The sequence below is a fragment of the Alosa sapidissima genome, chromosome 3, assembly GCF_018492685.1.
Source record: "Alosa sapidissima isolate fAloSap1 chromosome 3, fAloSap1.pri, whole genome shotgun sequence".
Taxonomy (NCBI): domain Eukaryota; kingdom Metazoa; phylum Chordata; class Actinopteri; order Clupeiformes; family Clupeidae; genus Alosa; species Alosa sapidissima.
Window position 1 is genome coordinate 24,051,378 of NC_055959.1, and position 14,362 is coordinate 24,065,739.

Sequence of the window (14,362 nt, forward strand, 5' to 3'; positions counted from 1 at the left end):
AATAAAAAGTAAAAGTCCTGGGTTAGTCTAGGGGGAGTGGAAAAGATGGGGTGAACTGGGGTGGAGAACTTAATGGACTAAAAAGAGGGGGGGGGGGGGGGAAGTAATAAGGGATAAATAACAGATTTTATATATATAAATAAATAAATAGGACAGGACCTGGGAGAAAAGGGGAAGGAAAGATGTAGCTTTATTGAGAAACAGAAGGAAACAGAGGAGTGGATTAATTGAGACCAAGGGGGAAGAAAGTGTGAAGTTTATTTATCCAGCTCCGTTCTGCTCGTTGCCTCTGTGCTCGGGTCCAGCCGGGGTTGCTCTCGAGACCACAAATGCCAAGGTGTGCAGTGCTGTGTTGCTGGAAATGTGTAACTATATGGGTGGTGCGTGAGTTCCTAGAAATGGTGTATAGATGTTGTTTGAGTCTGGTTTTGATTGAGTGACCTGTTTCTCCTATATACTGTAAGTGACATTTATTGCATGTGATGATGTAGACAGCATTTGTGGTGTCTAGTGAGAGGGGTGTGTTAGGGGCAGAAAGGTGTGAGTGAAGGTTAGTGATGAAGTGTTGTGGTTTGAAGAAGGAGTCCTGTGGTGATGGCTTGAGTGGGGGCTTCCTAGAGAAACGTGATCTAATGAGGAGGTCTTGAAGGTTTTTGTTTTTACGGAAGGCTGAGATGAGTCTGTGATGTTGGAAGTGAGTGTGGGAGGACTGAAAGTGAGTGAAGTGTTGTTTGAGAGTGTGGTGCAAATGTGTGGTGGGTTGTGAAAAGGTAGTGACTAGTGGAATGAAAGGTGTGGCAGTGGGGTTGGGGTCAGGAGTGGGGTTGGGGGGGGCCATTATGGTGGGAGGAGAATTAGTGTCTGAGCGAGTGGGAGCAAGAAGGGTCAGGGTGTCTGTTTTAATTTTCCTTAAAAATCTTTTTGAGTATCCACGGGGGCGGAGGGCTCTAAAGAGAATTTCTATCGCTTCCTGGAGGTCTGTGGGAAAAGTGCAGATACGGTGGAAACGAATGATTTGAGATTTAATGATGCCTCGGAAAGTGTGTTTGGGATGGTAACTGGATTTATGCAAAAGTGCGTGCGTATCAGTGGGTTTGAAGAAAATTTTAGTACTGAGGGAACTATGTGTTGGAGTGGATGGTGTAAGAAAAAGTGTGGTGTCCAGGAAATTGACTGAGTGAAGGTCAATTGTGGATTTCAGTTTAATTGTAGTGTGGTGTGTGTTGAGTATGTTCATAAAGTCCGTGAATTGGTCTAGTGTGTGAGTCCAGGCGCCGATGATATCATCCAGGAAGCGATAGAAAAAGAGGGGTTTCAGGGGACATTTGGCTAAGGCTTCTTGCTCCCACTCGCTCATAAAGATGTTGGCATATGCGGGGGCGAATCTCTGGCCCATGGCAGTTCCATGGATTTGTAAAAACAGTTTATCGTCGAATTCAAAGTCGTTATGGGTTAAACAGATTTCTAAAAGTTGAAGTAAAGTATTGTCTGGGCGTGTGGGATCTGGAAATTGAGTAAACTTGTGCTGTACTGCTTGAAGGCCTGAGATGGTGTCTATGTTTGTATAGAGACTGTCAACATCGATGGTGAACAGGTAAGTATGGTTGGGAACTGCCATGGGCCGGATTTTATGTATGAAATCATATGTGTCTTGTATGTATGTGGGGTGTTTAGTGGAGAGGGGATTAAGAAAATGATCTATGAAAAAAGAAATGTTATAAGTGGTGGAACTACAATCTGAAACTATGGGTCTACCAGGAGGGACTGCGAAGGGAATTGTCCATGAGTCAGGTGGCTTGTGGATTTTGGGGAGAAGATAAAAGGCGCGGGGTCTGGGTTGGTCTGGTCCGATCAGGAAATCAAATTGTTTTTTGGTTATGGAATGATTGGTATATAGTGAGAGGACCAGATTGCGAACTTTTTCTTGTGCTTTGGGTTGAAGGGATTGAGTGATGGGTTTGTAATGGAGTGGGTTGGAAAGTTGCCTGTTGGCTTCTAGGAGGTATTGGTGAGTGTCTAGAATAACTATTTTGGAACCCTTGTCGGCTGGTTTAATGATGATGTTTGGGTTGTGGCAAAGTTGGAAAATTGCTCTTTTTTCTGCTGGGGAGATGTTGGGGTGGCTGGAGTCAAAAGGGCGGGAGAGATAGGTGGACAGGGAATGGAGATCTTGTCTAATAAGGGTACGTAGTCTCCCATCCACCTGGGAAGAGTCAGGTTCCCAGGTGGAGGGGAGAGTGAAGGGGACGGGCTCACGGTGGGGTTTGTGTTTAAAATGATCATGTAATTTCAAGCGTCTATGATAACCATGGATGTCCCTTCGCAGTCCCTCCCGGTCCTGGCTGGTGGGTGTGGGAATAAAAGAAAGACCTTTTTCTAGAAGTGCAGTTTGTACAGGGGAGAGAATAAGGGACTTGGACAAGTTGAGGATGAGGGAGTCAGTGTGAGGTGAAGTGTGATTCAGGGTGTGTGAGGGTGTGTCCTGATTTAGGGTCTGTGAAAGGTTAAATTTAGTTGTGAGCACCAGAAGTGGAGGATTTTGGAAGCCACTTCTGGGGTCCAGTGGATGTGATCAAGTGTGGTGGAAAATTGATCTGCTGGAAGTGGTTGGAGGTGGGGGAGGTGGGTGGTGATGTAGCGGTTAATCTCGGTGAGATTGTATTTGTAGTGTGGGTGAATAGAGGGGGAAAAGTTGATGACCGGGACATAAATGTTGGCGTTGGGGAAAACTTTGGTGGCCAACTTAAACATTTTGTTAAGTTGTTTGTTGGTGGTGGCCTTAGCATTGTGTTCTCTGTTGTTGGTACCCACCGACAGGACTAACAGCTCAACGGCTTCTTGTGGGGAGGTTTTCTCAAGTAACCGGTTCATGTGGTTGGCTGTGGCACCTGGATAGCTGTCTATCTGTATGTTGGGATATGGATGAGGGGGAATACGGGCCAGATTGGAATCGCCTATGAATAATATGGGTTTGTTAGGTCTGATGTGCCACTCCTGAAGTCTATTGTTGGACCATTTGTGATAGGTAGGAGAGAAGAGGGGGAGAGAGAGAAGTGGGACTGTAGGAGTCCGAAGAAGAGGGGGCCTAGGGGACAGGGGTTGTGTAGAGTGTGGTGTAGGTGAGGGTTTGTGTAGAGGTAGGGGGGAGGGAGTAGGAGCCCCAGACAGTTCTACACCTGTGGAGGTGGAGGGCTCAGCATTGGGTTTTGTAAGCTGGTTAGCTTTTTTGTTTCCCTTGCTCATCATCACCCTTGATGGTTTGGACTGTCCTGGGTCTACCCCTCCCACTTGGGTGGAACCTGGTGGAGAGAGACATGGTGTTATATCCTGTGGAACCAAATGTGTTATGAGGTGGTTAGCCTGGGTGGTGTTAGTGATGGCCGTGTTAGGGCGTTGGGTGATTGTGGGCTGACTGTTATAAGTGTGAGTGACAAGGGCTGTAACCTGTATGGTGGGTCTGTTTTTGGGTGGTGTAAGGGTAGGGGAGACCGGGAGAGTGTCAGTAGGGTGGGTGTTAGTGGGTGTAGGGTTAGGGTTAGTAAGAGGGTTTGGGGTGTCAATGGGAGAAGTGTCTATGGGTGTGGGAGTAGTGGGGGGATTTTTGGTGTGGTGTTGTGCGTTCTGAGTGGTGTGTGTGGTGTTGGGTGGGTGTTGATGGTCATCAGTATCTGAGAGTGTATCTGTCAGGTCAGGTGTGTTGATGGTAAAAGTGACCTGCTGTAAGTCAATGGAAGTGGAGAGTGAAGGGATGGATGGGGTGGTAAGTGTAAGTGTGGGATGTGGCATAACTCCCAAGTCCTGTTTAGGAGGGGGAGTAGGGGCCCTAGTGGGTGCAGGAAGAGGAGGGAATTCAGTGAGAAAAGAGGGGTCAGAAGAGTGAGTGGGTGTGGGGGGGTCCCTAGGAGTGGGGGTAGTAGTATGGGGAGGGGGGGTGGTGTGTGTTGGTGTTGTGTGGGGGGAAGACTGAGGGTTGAGAAGCCGTTGAACTGTCTGTAAGGTAGTGGGTGACAGGCGAGTATGGTACCTCTTTCTGGCCCAGCCACTGGCAATCTGAAATGCCAGTGTATTGAAAGGGGAAGGGGTGGAAGTCAGTAGTGTAAGTTGTGTGTTATAGTGTTCCAGAAGGATGTCCATGTTGTGTTGCATCCAGTCTGATGTGTTCTGGTTGAGTAGTGTGCGTGTATGTTGAGTGGGTAGTGCTGGTTTAATGAATTGTGTAAGTTTGGCTACTTGTCTGGTCATACCTGTGGGGAAGAGGCCTGTCTGGAGTGCATGTGAAATTATGTGTTGGTGGTGAGTGACTTGAATCAGTTTGAAGTAGTGTTTGGATTGTTGTCGGGTGAGGGGATCTGGAGGTTGTGTGAGAGGACGTGTGTAGGGTCTGTTGAATGAGGCCATGTTGTATGTGTAATGTAGTGAGTGAGTGGAAGTGAATGTATGGAAGTCAATGTATGGAGTTGTGTAGTGTAGGGAGAAGAAAAGAAAGAAAACAAAACCAAAAAACCAAAAATAAAAAATGGGGGGAGCAAATATGTTGGAGGGGGGGAAAAAGGAATGGGGGCAGCTGGCTAGAAAGGAGCAAAACGGTAAAAGCCAACCTTACAGAAATTAACCAACACTAAAAACAAACAACTGAAAAGATAAAAGCCCTTACCTGTAGCGCAGACCTAGGTTCGCATACCTCATGCTTGTGTTGGGTTTGATGTTAAAGATCCACAGAGTAGTGTTCCAGATGGTAGATTGCTCAGGTTACCTCCAAAAGAGTGAGGTTGCAGTCCAAGTTCATGAAAGAGAGCACAGTCTTGACAGCCAGGTGTATAGCAAACAGTCCAGATATGTGCTAGCATGCTAATCCATGTGGTCAGGCAGGTGGATAGGGTAGTCCTCTTACAGTGTTTGTTAAAATTTAAAAGCCAATCTTTATTTCAAATAATTTAAAACCAATTGGATTAACTAGTAAGGAATAAAAGCAGAAATACCGTGTTGCTCCTTGGAAAACTCCTGAGGTTAAGGTTAGGAAAGGGGTAGGGGTTAGAGTCAGGGTTAAGGTTAGGAAAAGGGTTAGGATTAGGATCTGGGTCTGGGTTGGGGTCCGGGTTGGGGTTAAGAGGAAGGTCTGGTGTGGGAGTGGGTGATGGGCAAGTGTTTGGGGTGTATGAGTGAGTGGGAGCAAGGCCGGCCAAAGTCAAGTGCTTAATGTGGCGGAGGAAACGTTTAGAATAGTGCCTCTTACGGAGGGCTTGAAAGAGTTGTTGTATGGCATAGTGAAGGTCTGTGGGAAAGGAGCAGATGCGATGAAAGCGGATTATTTGTGATTTAACTATGGATCTAAACGTGTGTTTTGGGTGATTGCTGTGCTTGTGCAAAAGTGAGTGAGTGTCCGTGGGTTTAAAATAAACTTTGGAGCTAAAAGTTTTATGTGTAGGTGAAATAGGGGTGAAAAAGATGGTGGTGTCTAGAAAATTAATTTGGTGAGGGTCTTAACCCTTTAGGCGCCAGAGGTTTTTTTCCGAAACGATCAATTTTGACATCTTCATTTCAAAAGACTTTATCTTAAAAGTGATAAGAGATAGAGACTTTCTGTAAATTAGAGAAATATTAAGGATGACCCAAAGTTTATGTAGAGATTAAATGTTTATATCTAATTTGCATATTATGACGTCATATGGTGGCGGCCATCTTGGATTATAGAATTTTCATGAAAAGTCGCATGTTTGAATGATAAAATGCACCACTTCTTTCCCCCCAAAATGTCCCTCACCTTCTGTATGCTATATTGCACAATACTGAATGCTCAGGTAAACAGTAAGTAGTGAACAAACTGTGTAAATCATTACTAATAAATGGCCGAAACAAACCAAATGCATGTAGCGGTAGACTGGCCTTTTGCTGTAGAGATTTTCCATTTACTACATACAGTAGGCACTCTGATTCCATGTATGGGGCACATATAGATTATTCAGATGACACACAAACACAAGTAGACAAGACCTGTTTAGTTCAAAAGCTCATTTGCCACGGCAAGGCACAGATCAGGAGTGAGATGACGAGACAAGACAAGAGACAATGTTAGTATTTTTTTTCTTTTTGTTGTTTTTGTTTATGTTTTTTTTCTTAGCTGACAGACACACACATCACAAGGACATGAACACACAAAAAGGAACACATAGTGTATGTCCTAAATGATCAGGGAAATAGATAGCAAATCAACAGTGTAAATCATTACTAATAAATGGCTGACATTTTTTTTTTTTTATGTAGCAGGCCTTTTGCTGTAGAGATAATGACTCCCTATCCCTATCCATACAGGGCCGGCATTCCCATCATCTTGTGATAGACTATGCATGACCTAATGTGTGTGTGTGTGTGTGGGAGAGGGAGAGGGAGAGAGCGTGTCACCACCTCCACCATGCGAGCAGCATGGCCAGATCTGCCTCGCGCGCGCCGAGTGGAGAGAATTTGCGCAGCTCGGACTAGGCCTACTGTCATTCTCATTGCGACTACCCACACTACCACTACGTTTCCCCCTAACTCTCCTATGAGCACTTCGACCTCGTCTAACATACCCAGTCGCATTAGACAAAGGCTCCACCACGTTACTGTCGCCGCGATTGTGGAGAGGCAAAAGACAGAAGCTAGCGCTATTAGGCTACCTCCAGCCTTGTTCGCCACACCACTAACACCCTGCTAACTTCCCGATGAACACTCCGAACCCGTGAAACATTATTCCCACCAGTGACATTGGGCAAACGATTCAACGTTTGTGCTTGGTGTAAGCTAAACTATGGAGTAAACTCTCACTTTGTCCAGCTGCATCATTGAAGGCAGGGACGCATCTGAAGCCTCACTAAACGAATCACCGTCATTTCCTGAAGGCAGATATTCCCCTTCAGAATCAGGGTCCGCGAATAGAAGACCCAACACTTCATTTCAGGTAAACTTTTTTGATGCCATTACACGATAATCTAATGCAAATACTCGCTAACGTTGACAATATCGCTCTGACTAAGTGGCTCACACGCACACTAGCTCCGGTATTGCACGCACTGATTCAATGCGCTGTAGCTCAAAATTTTTGTTTAAACCATGACCTTTTTCGGACTCAGGGATGACGTATGACATGTCTGCCACCTAGTGGAGTGGATGTCGAACGAAATATGACACCCTATTTGACTAAATCGGCCGTTTTATTCAGTACCGCATCTTGTCGAGTAAACTCGACAGTGGCGCCTAGAGGGTTAAGTGAGATGGATGGGTGATGTGAGTTTAAGGTGTCTAAAAAAGTGTTGAAATCCTGTAGGGGGTGTGGCCAAGCTCCAATGATGTCATCCAGATACCGAAAGTAAAAAGTGGGTTGAAGGGGGCACTTGGCTAGGGCGGCCTGCTCCCACTCACTCATGTAGATGTTGGCGTAGGAAGGTGCAAAGCGTTGACCCATGGCAGTCCCGTGTACTTGTAGGTAAAGTTTCTTGTCAAAGTTAAAATCATTATGAGTGAGACAGATTTCTAAAAGTTGCAGGAGGATGGTGTCCGGTCTGTGAGGGTCTGGGTATTTTTGGAAAGTGTTTTGAACTGCTTGTAATCCGCCGGGGGTGTTGATATTGGTGTAAAGGCTATCTACGTCTAAAGTGAAGAGGTGAGTGTGGTGTGGGACTGCCATGGGTCGAAGCCTAATGAGGAAGTGGTATGTATCCTTGAGGTAGGAAGGGTGTCTGTTGGAAAGGGGGTTAAGATAGGAGTCAATATAGATGGAAATGTTGTATGTGGTGCTGTTGCAATCTGACACAATGGGACGACCAGGAGGAACCTGAGAGGGAACTGTCCAAGTGTGTGGGGGTTTGTGAATTTTGGGGAGGAGATAAAATTGTCGTGGTCGGGGGTGGTCCGGTCCTTGTAAAAATATACTTTGTTTATGGTTAATGAAGTGTTGTTGATAAAGTGAGGTGACTAACCGGCGGATTTCAGACTGTGCTGCGGGTTGGGTGGACTGTGCTATGGGTGTATAAAACTGGGTGTTGTTGAGCTGTCTGTGTGCTTCAGTGAGGTAGTGATGGGTGTCCATGATAACAATTTTGGAACCCTTGTCCGCCGGTTTGATGACTATATTTTTATTGTTTGTGAGTTGTGAAATGGCCTGTTTTTCCGCTAGTGTGAGGTTGCATGGCGGTGGGGGGAGGGAGGTGTCTGAGAAAGGAATTGAGTGCCCGCCTGTCCCTGTGAATGTGCTTAACTAATTTCTTATCTAATTGTGAAGTGTGGGGTTCCCAAGTGGAGGGGAGAGTGAAGGGGGTGGGAGTGTAGGTGTCGTCTGAGGAAAAGTGATGGAGTATTTTAAGGCGGCGGTGATAAAGGTATAGGTCCCTCTGGAGTTCCTCCCGGTCCATGCGAGTGGTGTGTGGAATGAATGTAAGCCCCCTCTCCAACAGAGAGCGTTGTGGGGAAGTGGGTTGGAAAAGGGTGGAAAGGTTCATGATTAAATCATGAGGGAGGGTGGGAGTGGGTGGAGGGGGTGAGTGTGCAGGAGGGGGGGTGGGAGTTGGGGGGGCCAGGGTTATGGGTGGAGTTATTGAAAATGTAAATATTGGCACCAATGTGTAAAGATTGTATGAGCTGTATGGGGTGTCCAGTGTATGTTATCTTGGGTGGTGTGGAAGGTGTCTGGGGGGGGATAGTGGGGATGTGGGGGAAGTGGGAAGTTATAAAGTTGTTAATGTGAGTGAGATTGGCCTGCTGTTGGGTAGTGAGGCGGGGTGAAAAATTAATGAGGGGAATGTGTATGATTGCATTGGGGAAAACTGTAGAAGCATGTTTGTAGAGGCTGAGGAACTGTCTGATGCTGGTGTTTTTGGGGTCATGGTCCTTGTTGTTGAGGCCCACTGACAAGACCACCGACTTCACTTGGGGAAGGGGGGTGGTTTTCTGTAAGAGTTTGGCAAAGTGGTAGGTGGTGGCTCCAGGGTAACTGTCAATTTGTATATCGGGATGGGTGAAGGGGGGAATCCTATTGAGATTGGAATCTCCTATGAAGGTTAGTGGTTTGTGTATTGAAATTGACCATTCTTCCAGTTTGTTTCTGAGGGCACGGTGGTAAGTGGGGTGGAAGAGGTGTGTAGTTGGTGGTGTGGGTTGTAAGAGGAGGTTGGAGATGGTGTGTGGTGGGGTGTGGGGTGTGGAAGGGATAGGAGGGTTGGGTGTCTCCGGCGGTCCCACAGCTTTTGATGGAGAGGGCTCAGCTGCGGTTGTGACAAATCGTTTGACTTGATGAGTCCGCCCTTTCGTCATCGCCCTCTCCAGCTGCGGAGGCGCCGGAGTCTCCCTCTCCTCCTCTGGTGGGTGCTGTGGGGACAAGGAAACTATATTATCGAGGGTGTGTACTACTAAGTGGTTGGGGGGTTGTGTACGTGTTGACCTGGGTGAGTGTGTGGTGGTGGGGGTAGTGTTTGTTTCAGGTTGGCTGTGTATTGTGTGGTGAAATTGTGTGGTGACTCTCAATGTGGGACGCTGGGGTAGTGGCTTTGCTGTATGTGCTTGTGATATTATGTAGGGGGAAAGGTGTGTGGTTGTGTTAGTAGGAGTGCGTGGAGGTGTAAAGTGTGGTGTAGTGAGTGTGTCAGCTGTCAGTGTTGTATGTGTGTGAGTCTGTAAGTTGGTGGATCCTGGTGGTGTGTTGTGATTGTGTATGGTTGGAAGGGTGGAAGTGGGAGGGGAAGTGGAAGTAGGGTTGGGAAGTGTTTGAGCTAACGTGTCTGTGGTTGTGTGTGATGGTGAAGTTGTGGATGAAAGTGGTGGAAAATCTGAAAGGCATGTTAAAGTAGATGGGGGGGTATGGGGAGGAGGGGGTGTAGGCAAAGGGGCGGGAGTAGGGGGGTTGAGGGCCAGGTGAACTGTGGGAAGAGTGGAGTCGGTGAATCTTTTCTGGTACCTCTTCCTGGCCCAGCCACACGCTATTTGAAAAGCTGTGTTGTTAAAAGGTGCTGAAGATGTAGTAAAATTTAAAATTTGTGAGGTGTAGTGGTTGTGTAAAATTTGCATGTTCTGTTCCATCCACTGTGTTGTGTTGTTTCTGAGTAGTTCTAGTGTCTGGGGTGTGGGGGCGGCTGGTTTGATGAATTCAGTTAGGCTAAGGGTTAGGTTTAGGGTTAGGGTGGGGTTAAAACTAGGGACTGGGGCTAAAAGAAAGAGAAAAAGGTAAGTGCAAGAATTGGGGCTGGGGGTAAGGGATAAGACTAAAACCAGGAAAAGTGCTATAAGTGCTAAAAATCAAAAGAGTAAAATTCATGAAAACAACCTTTGAAAATCGACACAACACTGCAAAAACAAAAGGTAAACACATCTAAATTGTGTAATGTGAAAAGAATAAAAAGTAAAAGTCCTGGGTAGTCTAGGGGGAGTAGAACAACTGGGGTGGAGAACTTAAGAGACTAAAAAAAAGGGGGGGGGAGTAATAACAAAGTAATAATGGATTAATAACATAGTAATTAACAAGTTTTTTATAAATAAGTAAGACAGGACCTGGGAAAAAAAGGGGGGGAGAAGGAAAGGTGTAGCTTTATTGAGAAACAGAAGAAACAGAGGAGTGGATTAATTGAGACCAAGGGGGAAGAAAGTGTGAAGTTTATTGATCCAGCTCCGTTCTGCTCGTTGCCTCTGTGCTCGGGTCCAGCCGGGGTTGCTCCCGAGACCACAAATGCCAAGGTGTGCAGTGCTGTGTTGCTGGAAATGTGTTACTATGTGGGTGGTGCGTGAGTTCCTAGCAATAGTGTATAGGTGCTTTTTGAGTCTGGCTTTGATTAAGTGACCTGTTTCTCCTATGTACTGTAAGTGACATTTATTGCATGTGATGATGTAGACAGCATTTGTGGTGTCTAGTGAGAGGGGTGTGTTAGAGGCAGAAGAGTGTGACTGAAAGTTGGTGATAAAGCGTTGTGGTTTGAAGAAAGAGTCCTGTGGTGATGGCTTGAGTGGGGGCTTCCTGGAGAACCGTGATGTAATAAGGAGGTCTTGAAGGTTTTTGTTTTTACTGAAGGCTGATATGTGTCTGTGATGTTGGAAGTGGGTGTAGGAGGACTGAAAGTGGGTGAAGTGTTGTTTGAGAGTGTGGTGCAATTGTGTGGTGGGTTGTGAAAAGGCAGTGACTAATGGAATGAAAGGTGAGGGGTTGGGGTCAGGAGTGGGGTTGGGGGGGGGGGGGGCATTATGGTGGGAGGGGAATAGGTGTCAGAGCGAGTGGGAGCAAGAAGGGTCAGGGTGTCTGTTTTGATTTTCCTGAGGAATCTCTTTGAATATCCACGGGGGCGGAGGGCTCTAAAGAGAATTTCTATCGCTTCCTGGAGGTCTGTGGGAATGTGGGAAAAGTGCAGATACGGTGAAAACGAATGATTTGTGATTTAATGATGCCTCAGAAAGTGTGTTTGGGGTGGTAACTGGATTTATGCAAAAGTGCGTGCGTATCAGTGGGTTTGAAGAAAATTTTAGTACTGAGGGAGCTCTGTGTTGGAGTGGATGGTGTAAGAAAAACTGTGGTGTGAGGGTCGATTGTGGATTTCAGTTTAATTGTAGTGTGGTGTGTGTTGAGTATGTTCATAAAGTCAGTGAATTGGTCTAGTGTGTGAGTCCAGGCGCCGATGATATCATCCAGGAAGCGATAGAAAAAGAGGGGTTTCAGGGGACATTTGGCTAATGCTTCTTGCTCCCACTCGCTCATAAAGATGTTTGCATATGCGGGGGCGAATCTCTGGCCCATGGCAGTTCCATGGATTTGTAAGAACAGTTTATCGTCAAATCGAAGTCGTTGTGGGTTAAGCAGATTTCCAAAAGTTGAAGTAAAGTATTGTCTGGGCGTGTGGGATCTGGAAATTGATTAAACTTGTGCTGTACTGATTGAAGGCCTGAGATGGTGTCTATGTTTGTATAAAGACTGTCAACATCGATGGTGAACAGGTAAGTATGGTTGGGAACTGCCTTGGGCAGGATTTTGTATATGAAATCATATGCGTCTTGTATGTTAGGGGCAGCCGTGGCCCACTGGTTAGCACTCTGGACTTGTAACCGGATGGTTGCCGGTTCGAGCCCCGACCAGTGGGCCGCGGCTGAAGTGCCATTGAGCAAGGCACCTAACCTCTCACTGCTCCCCGAGTGCCGCCGTTGTAGCAGGCAGCTCACTGCGCCGGGATTAGTGTGTGCTTCACCTCACTGTGTGTTCACTGTGGGCTGTTTGTGTTTCACTAATTCACCGATTGGGTTAAATGCAGAGACCAAATTTCCCTCACGGGATCAAAAAAGTATATACACTTATACTTACTTATGTATGTGGGGTGTTTAGTGGAGAGGGGATTAAGAAAATGATCTGTGAAAAAAGAAATGTTATAAGTGGTGGAGCTACAATCTGAAACTATAGGTCTACCAGGAGGGACTGTGAAGGGAACTGTCCATGTGTCAGGTGACTTGTGGATTTTGGGGAGAAGGTAAAAGGCGCGGGGTCTGGGTTGGTCTGGTCCGATCAGGAAATCAAATTGTTTTTTGGTTATGGAATGATTGGTATATAATGAGAGAACCAGATTGCGAACTTTTTCTTGTGCTTTGGGTTGAAGGGATTGAGTGATGGATTTGTAGTGGAGTGGGTTAGAAAGTTGCCTGTTGGCTTCTAGGAGGTATTAGTGAGTGTCTAGGATGACTATTTTGGAACCCTTGTCGGCTGGTTTAATGATAATGTTTGGGTTGTGGCAAAGTTGGAGAATTGCTCTCTTTTCTGCTGAGGAGATGTTGGGGTGGCTGGAGTCAAAAGGGCGGGAGAGATAGGTGGACAGGGAATGGAGGTCTTGCCTGATGAGGGTACGTAGTCTCCCATCCACCTGGGAAGAATCAGGTTCCCAGGTGGAGGGGAGAGCGAATGGGATGGGCTTACGGTGGGGTTTGTGTTTGAAATGATCCTGTAATTTCAAGCGTCTGTGATAACCATGGATGTCCCTTCGCAGTCCCTCCCGGTCCTGGCTGGTGTGTGTGGGAATAAAAGAAAGACCTTTTTCTAATAGTGAAGTTTGTGCAGGGGAGAGAATAAGGGACTTGGACAAGTTGAGGATGAGGGAGTCAGTGTGAGGTGAAGTGTGATTCAGGGTGTGTGAGGGTGTGTCCTGATTTAGGGTCTGTGGAATGTTAAATTTAGTTGTGAACACCAGGAGTGGAGGATTTTGGAGCCTATTTCTGGGGTCCAGTGGATGTGATCAAGTGTAGTGGAAAATTGATCTGCTGGAGATGGTTGGAGTTGGGGGAGGTGGGTGGTGATGTAGCGGTTAATCTCAGTGAGATTACTTGTAGTGTGGGTGAATAGAAGGGGAAAAGTTGATAACAGGGACATAAATGTTAAACTTTTTTAAAATCCCCATAGACTTAACATTGCTGATTGTGACATCATAATACGGCCGTTAAGCAATTAGAATCCTATGGCAGGTGTTCAGGCCACCTGGATCAACTGCCAGTCTCAGGCAGGCATACAAACTGGCCTTATTAACCCTTTAGGCGCCAGAGGTTTTTTTCCGAAACGATCAATTTTGACATCTTCATTTCAAAAGGCTATATCTTAAGTGATAAGAGATAGAGACTTTCTGTAAATTAGAAAAATATTAAGGATGACCCAAAGTTTATGTAGATTAAATGTTTATATCTAATTTGCATATTATGACGTCGTATGGTGGCGGCCATCTTGGATTATAGAATTTTCATGAAAAGTCGCATGTTTGAATGATAAAATGCACCACTTCTTTCCCCCCAAAATGTCCCTCACCTTCTGTATGCTATATTGTACAATACTGAATGCTCAGGTAAATAGTAAGTAGTGAACAATCATTACTAATAAATGGCATGTGCAAATGCATGTAGCGGTAGACTGGCCTTTTGCTGTAGAGATTTTCCATTTACTACATACAGTAGGCACTCTGATTCCATGTATGGGGCACATATATATTATTCAGATGACACACAAACACAAGTAGACAAGACCTGTTTAGTTCAAAAGCTCATTTGCCTCGGCAAGGCACAGATCAGGAGTGAGATGACGAGACAAGACAAGAGACAATGTTAGTATTTTTTTTTCTTTTTGTTGTTTTTGTTGATGTTTTTTTGTTTTTTTTCTTAGCTGACAAAGACACACACATCACAAGGACATGAACACACAAAAAGGAACACATAGTGTATGTCCTAAATGATCAGGGAAATAGATAGCAAATCAACAGTGTAAATCATTACTAATAAATGGCTGACATTTTTTTTTTTTATGTAGCAGGCCTTTTGCTGTGGAGATAATGACTCCCTATCCCTATCCATACAGGGCCGGTATTCCCATCATCTTGTGATAGACTTTGCATGA

General features: G+C 45.8%; 1 protein-coding gene across 1 annotated transcript; it reads right to left on the bottom strand.

The window, feature by feature from the left end:
* Window positions 1–292: 292 nt before the first annotated feature.
* Window positions 293–4,658, bottom strand: LOC121704760 (mucin-2-like). Its single transcript, XM_042085215.1, has 2 exons — window positions 3,554–4,658; window positions 293–3,496 (listed from the first exon to the last, which is right to left on the bottom strand). Exons 1-2 carry the CDS (start codon window positions 4,396–4,398, stop codon window positions 2,488–2,490), a joined length of 1,854 nt encoding a protein of 617 aa, XP_041941149.1. The 5' UTR covers window positions 4,399–4,658; the 3' UTR covers window positions 293–2,487.
* Window positions 4,659–14,362: the final 9,704 nt, after the last annotated feature.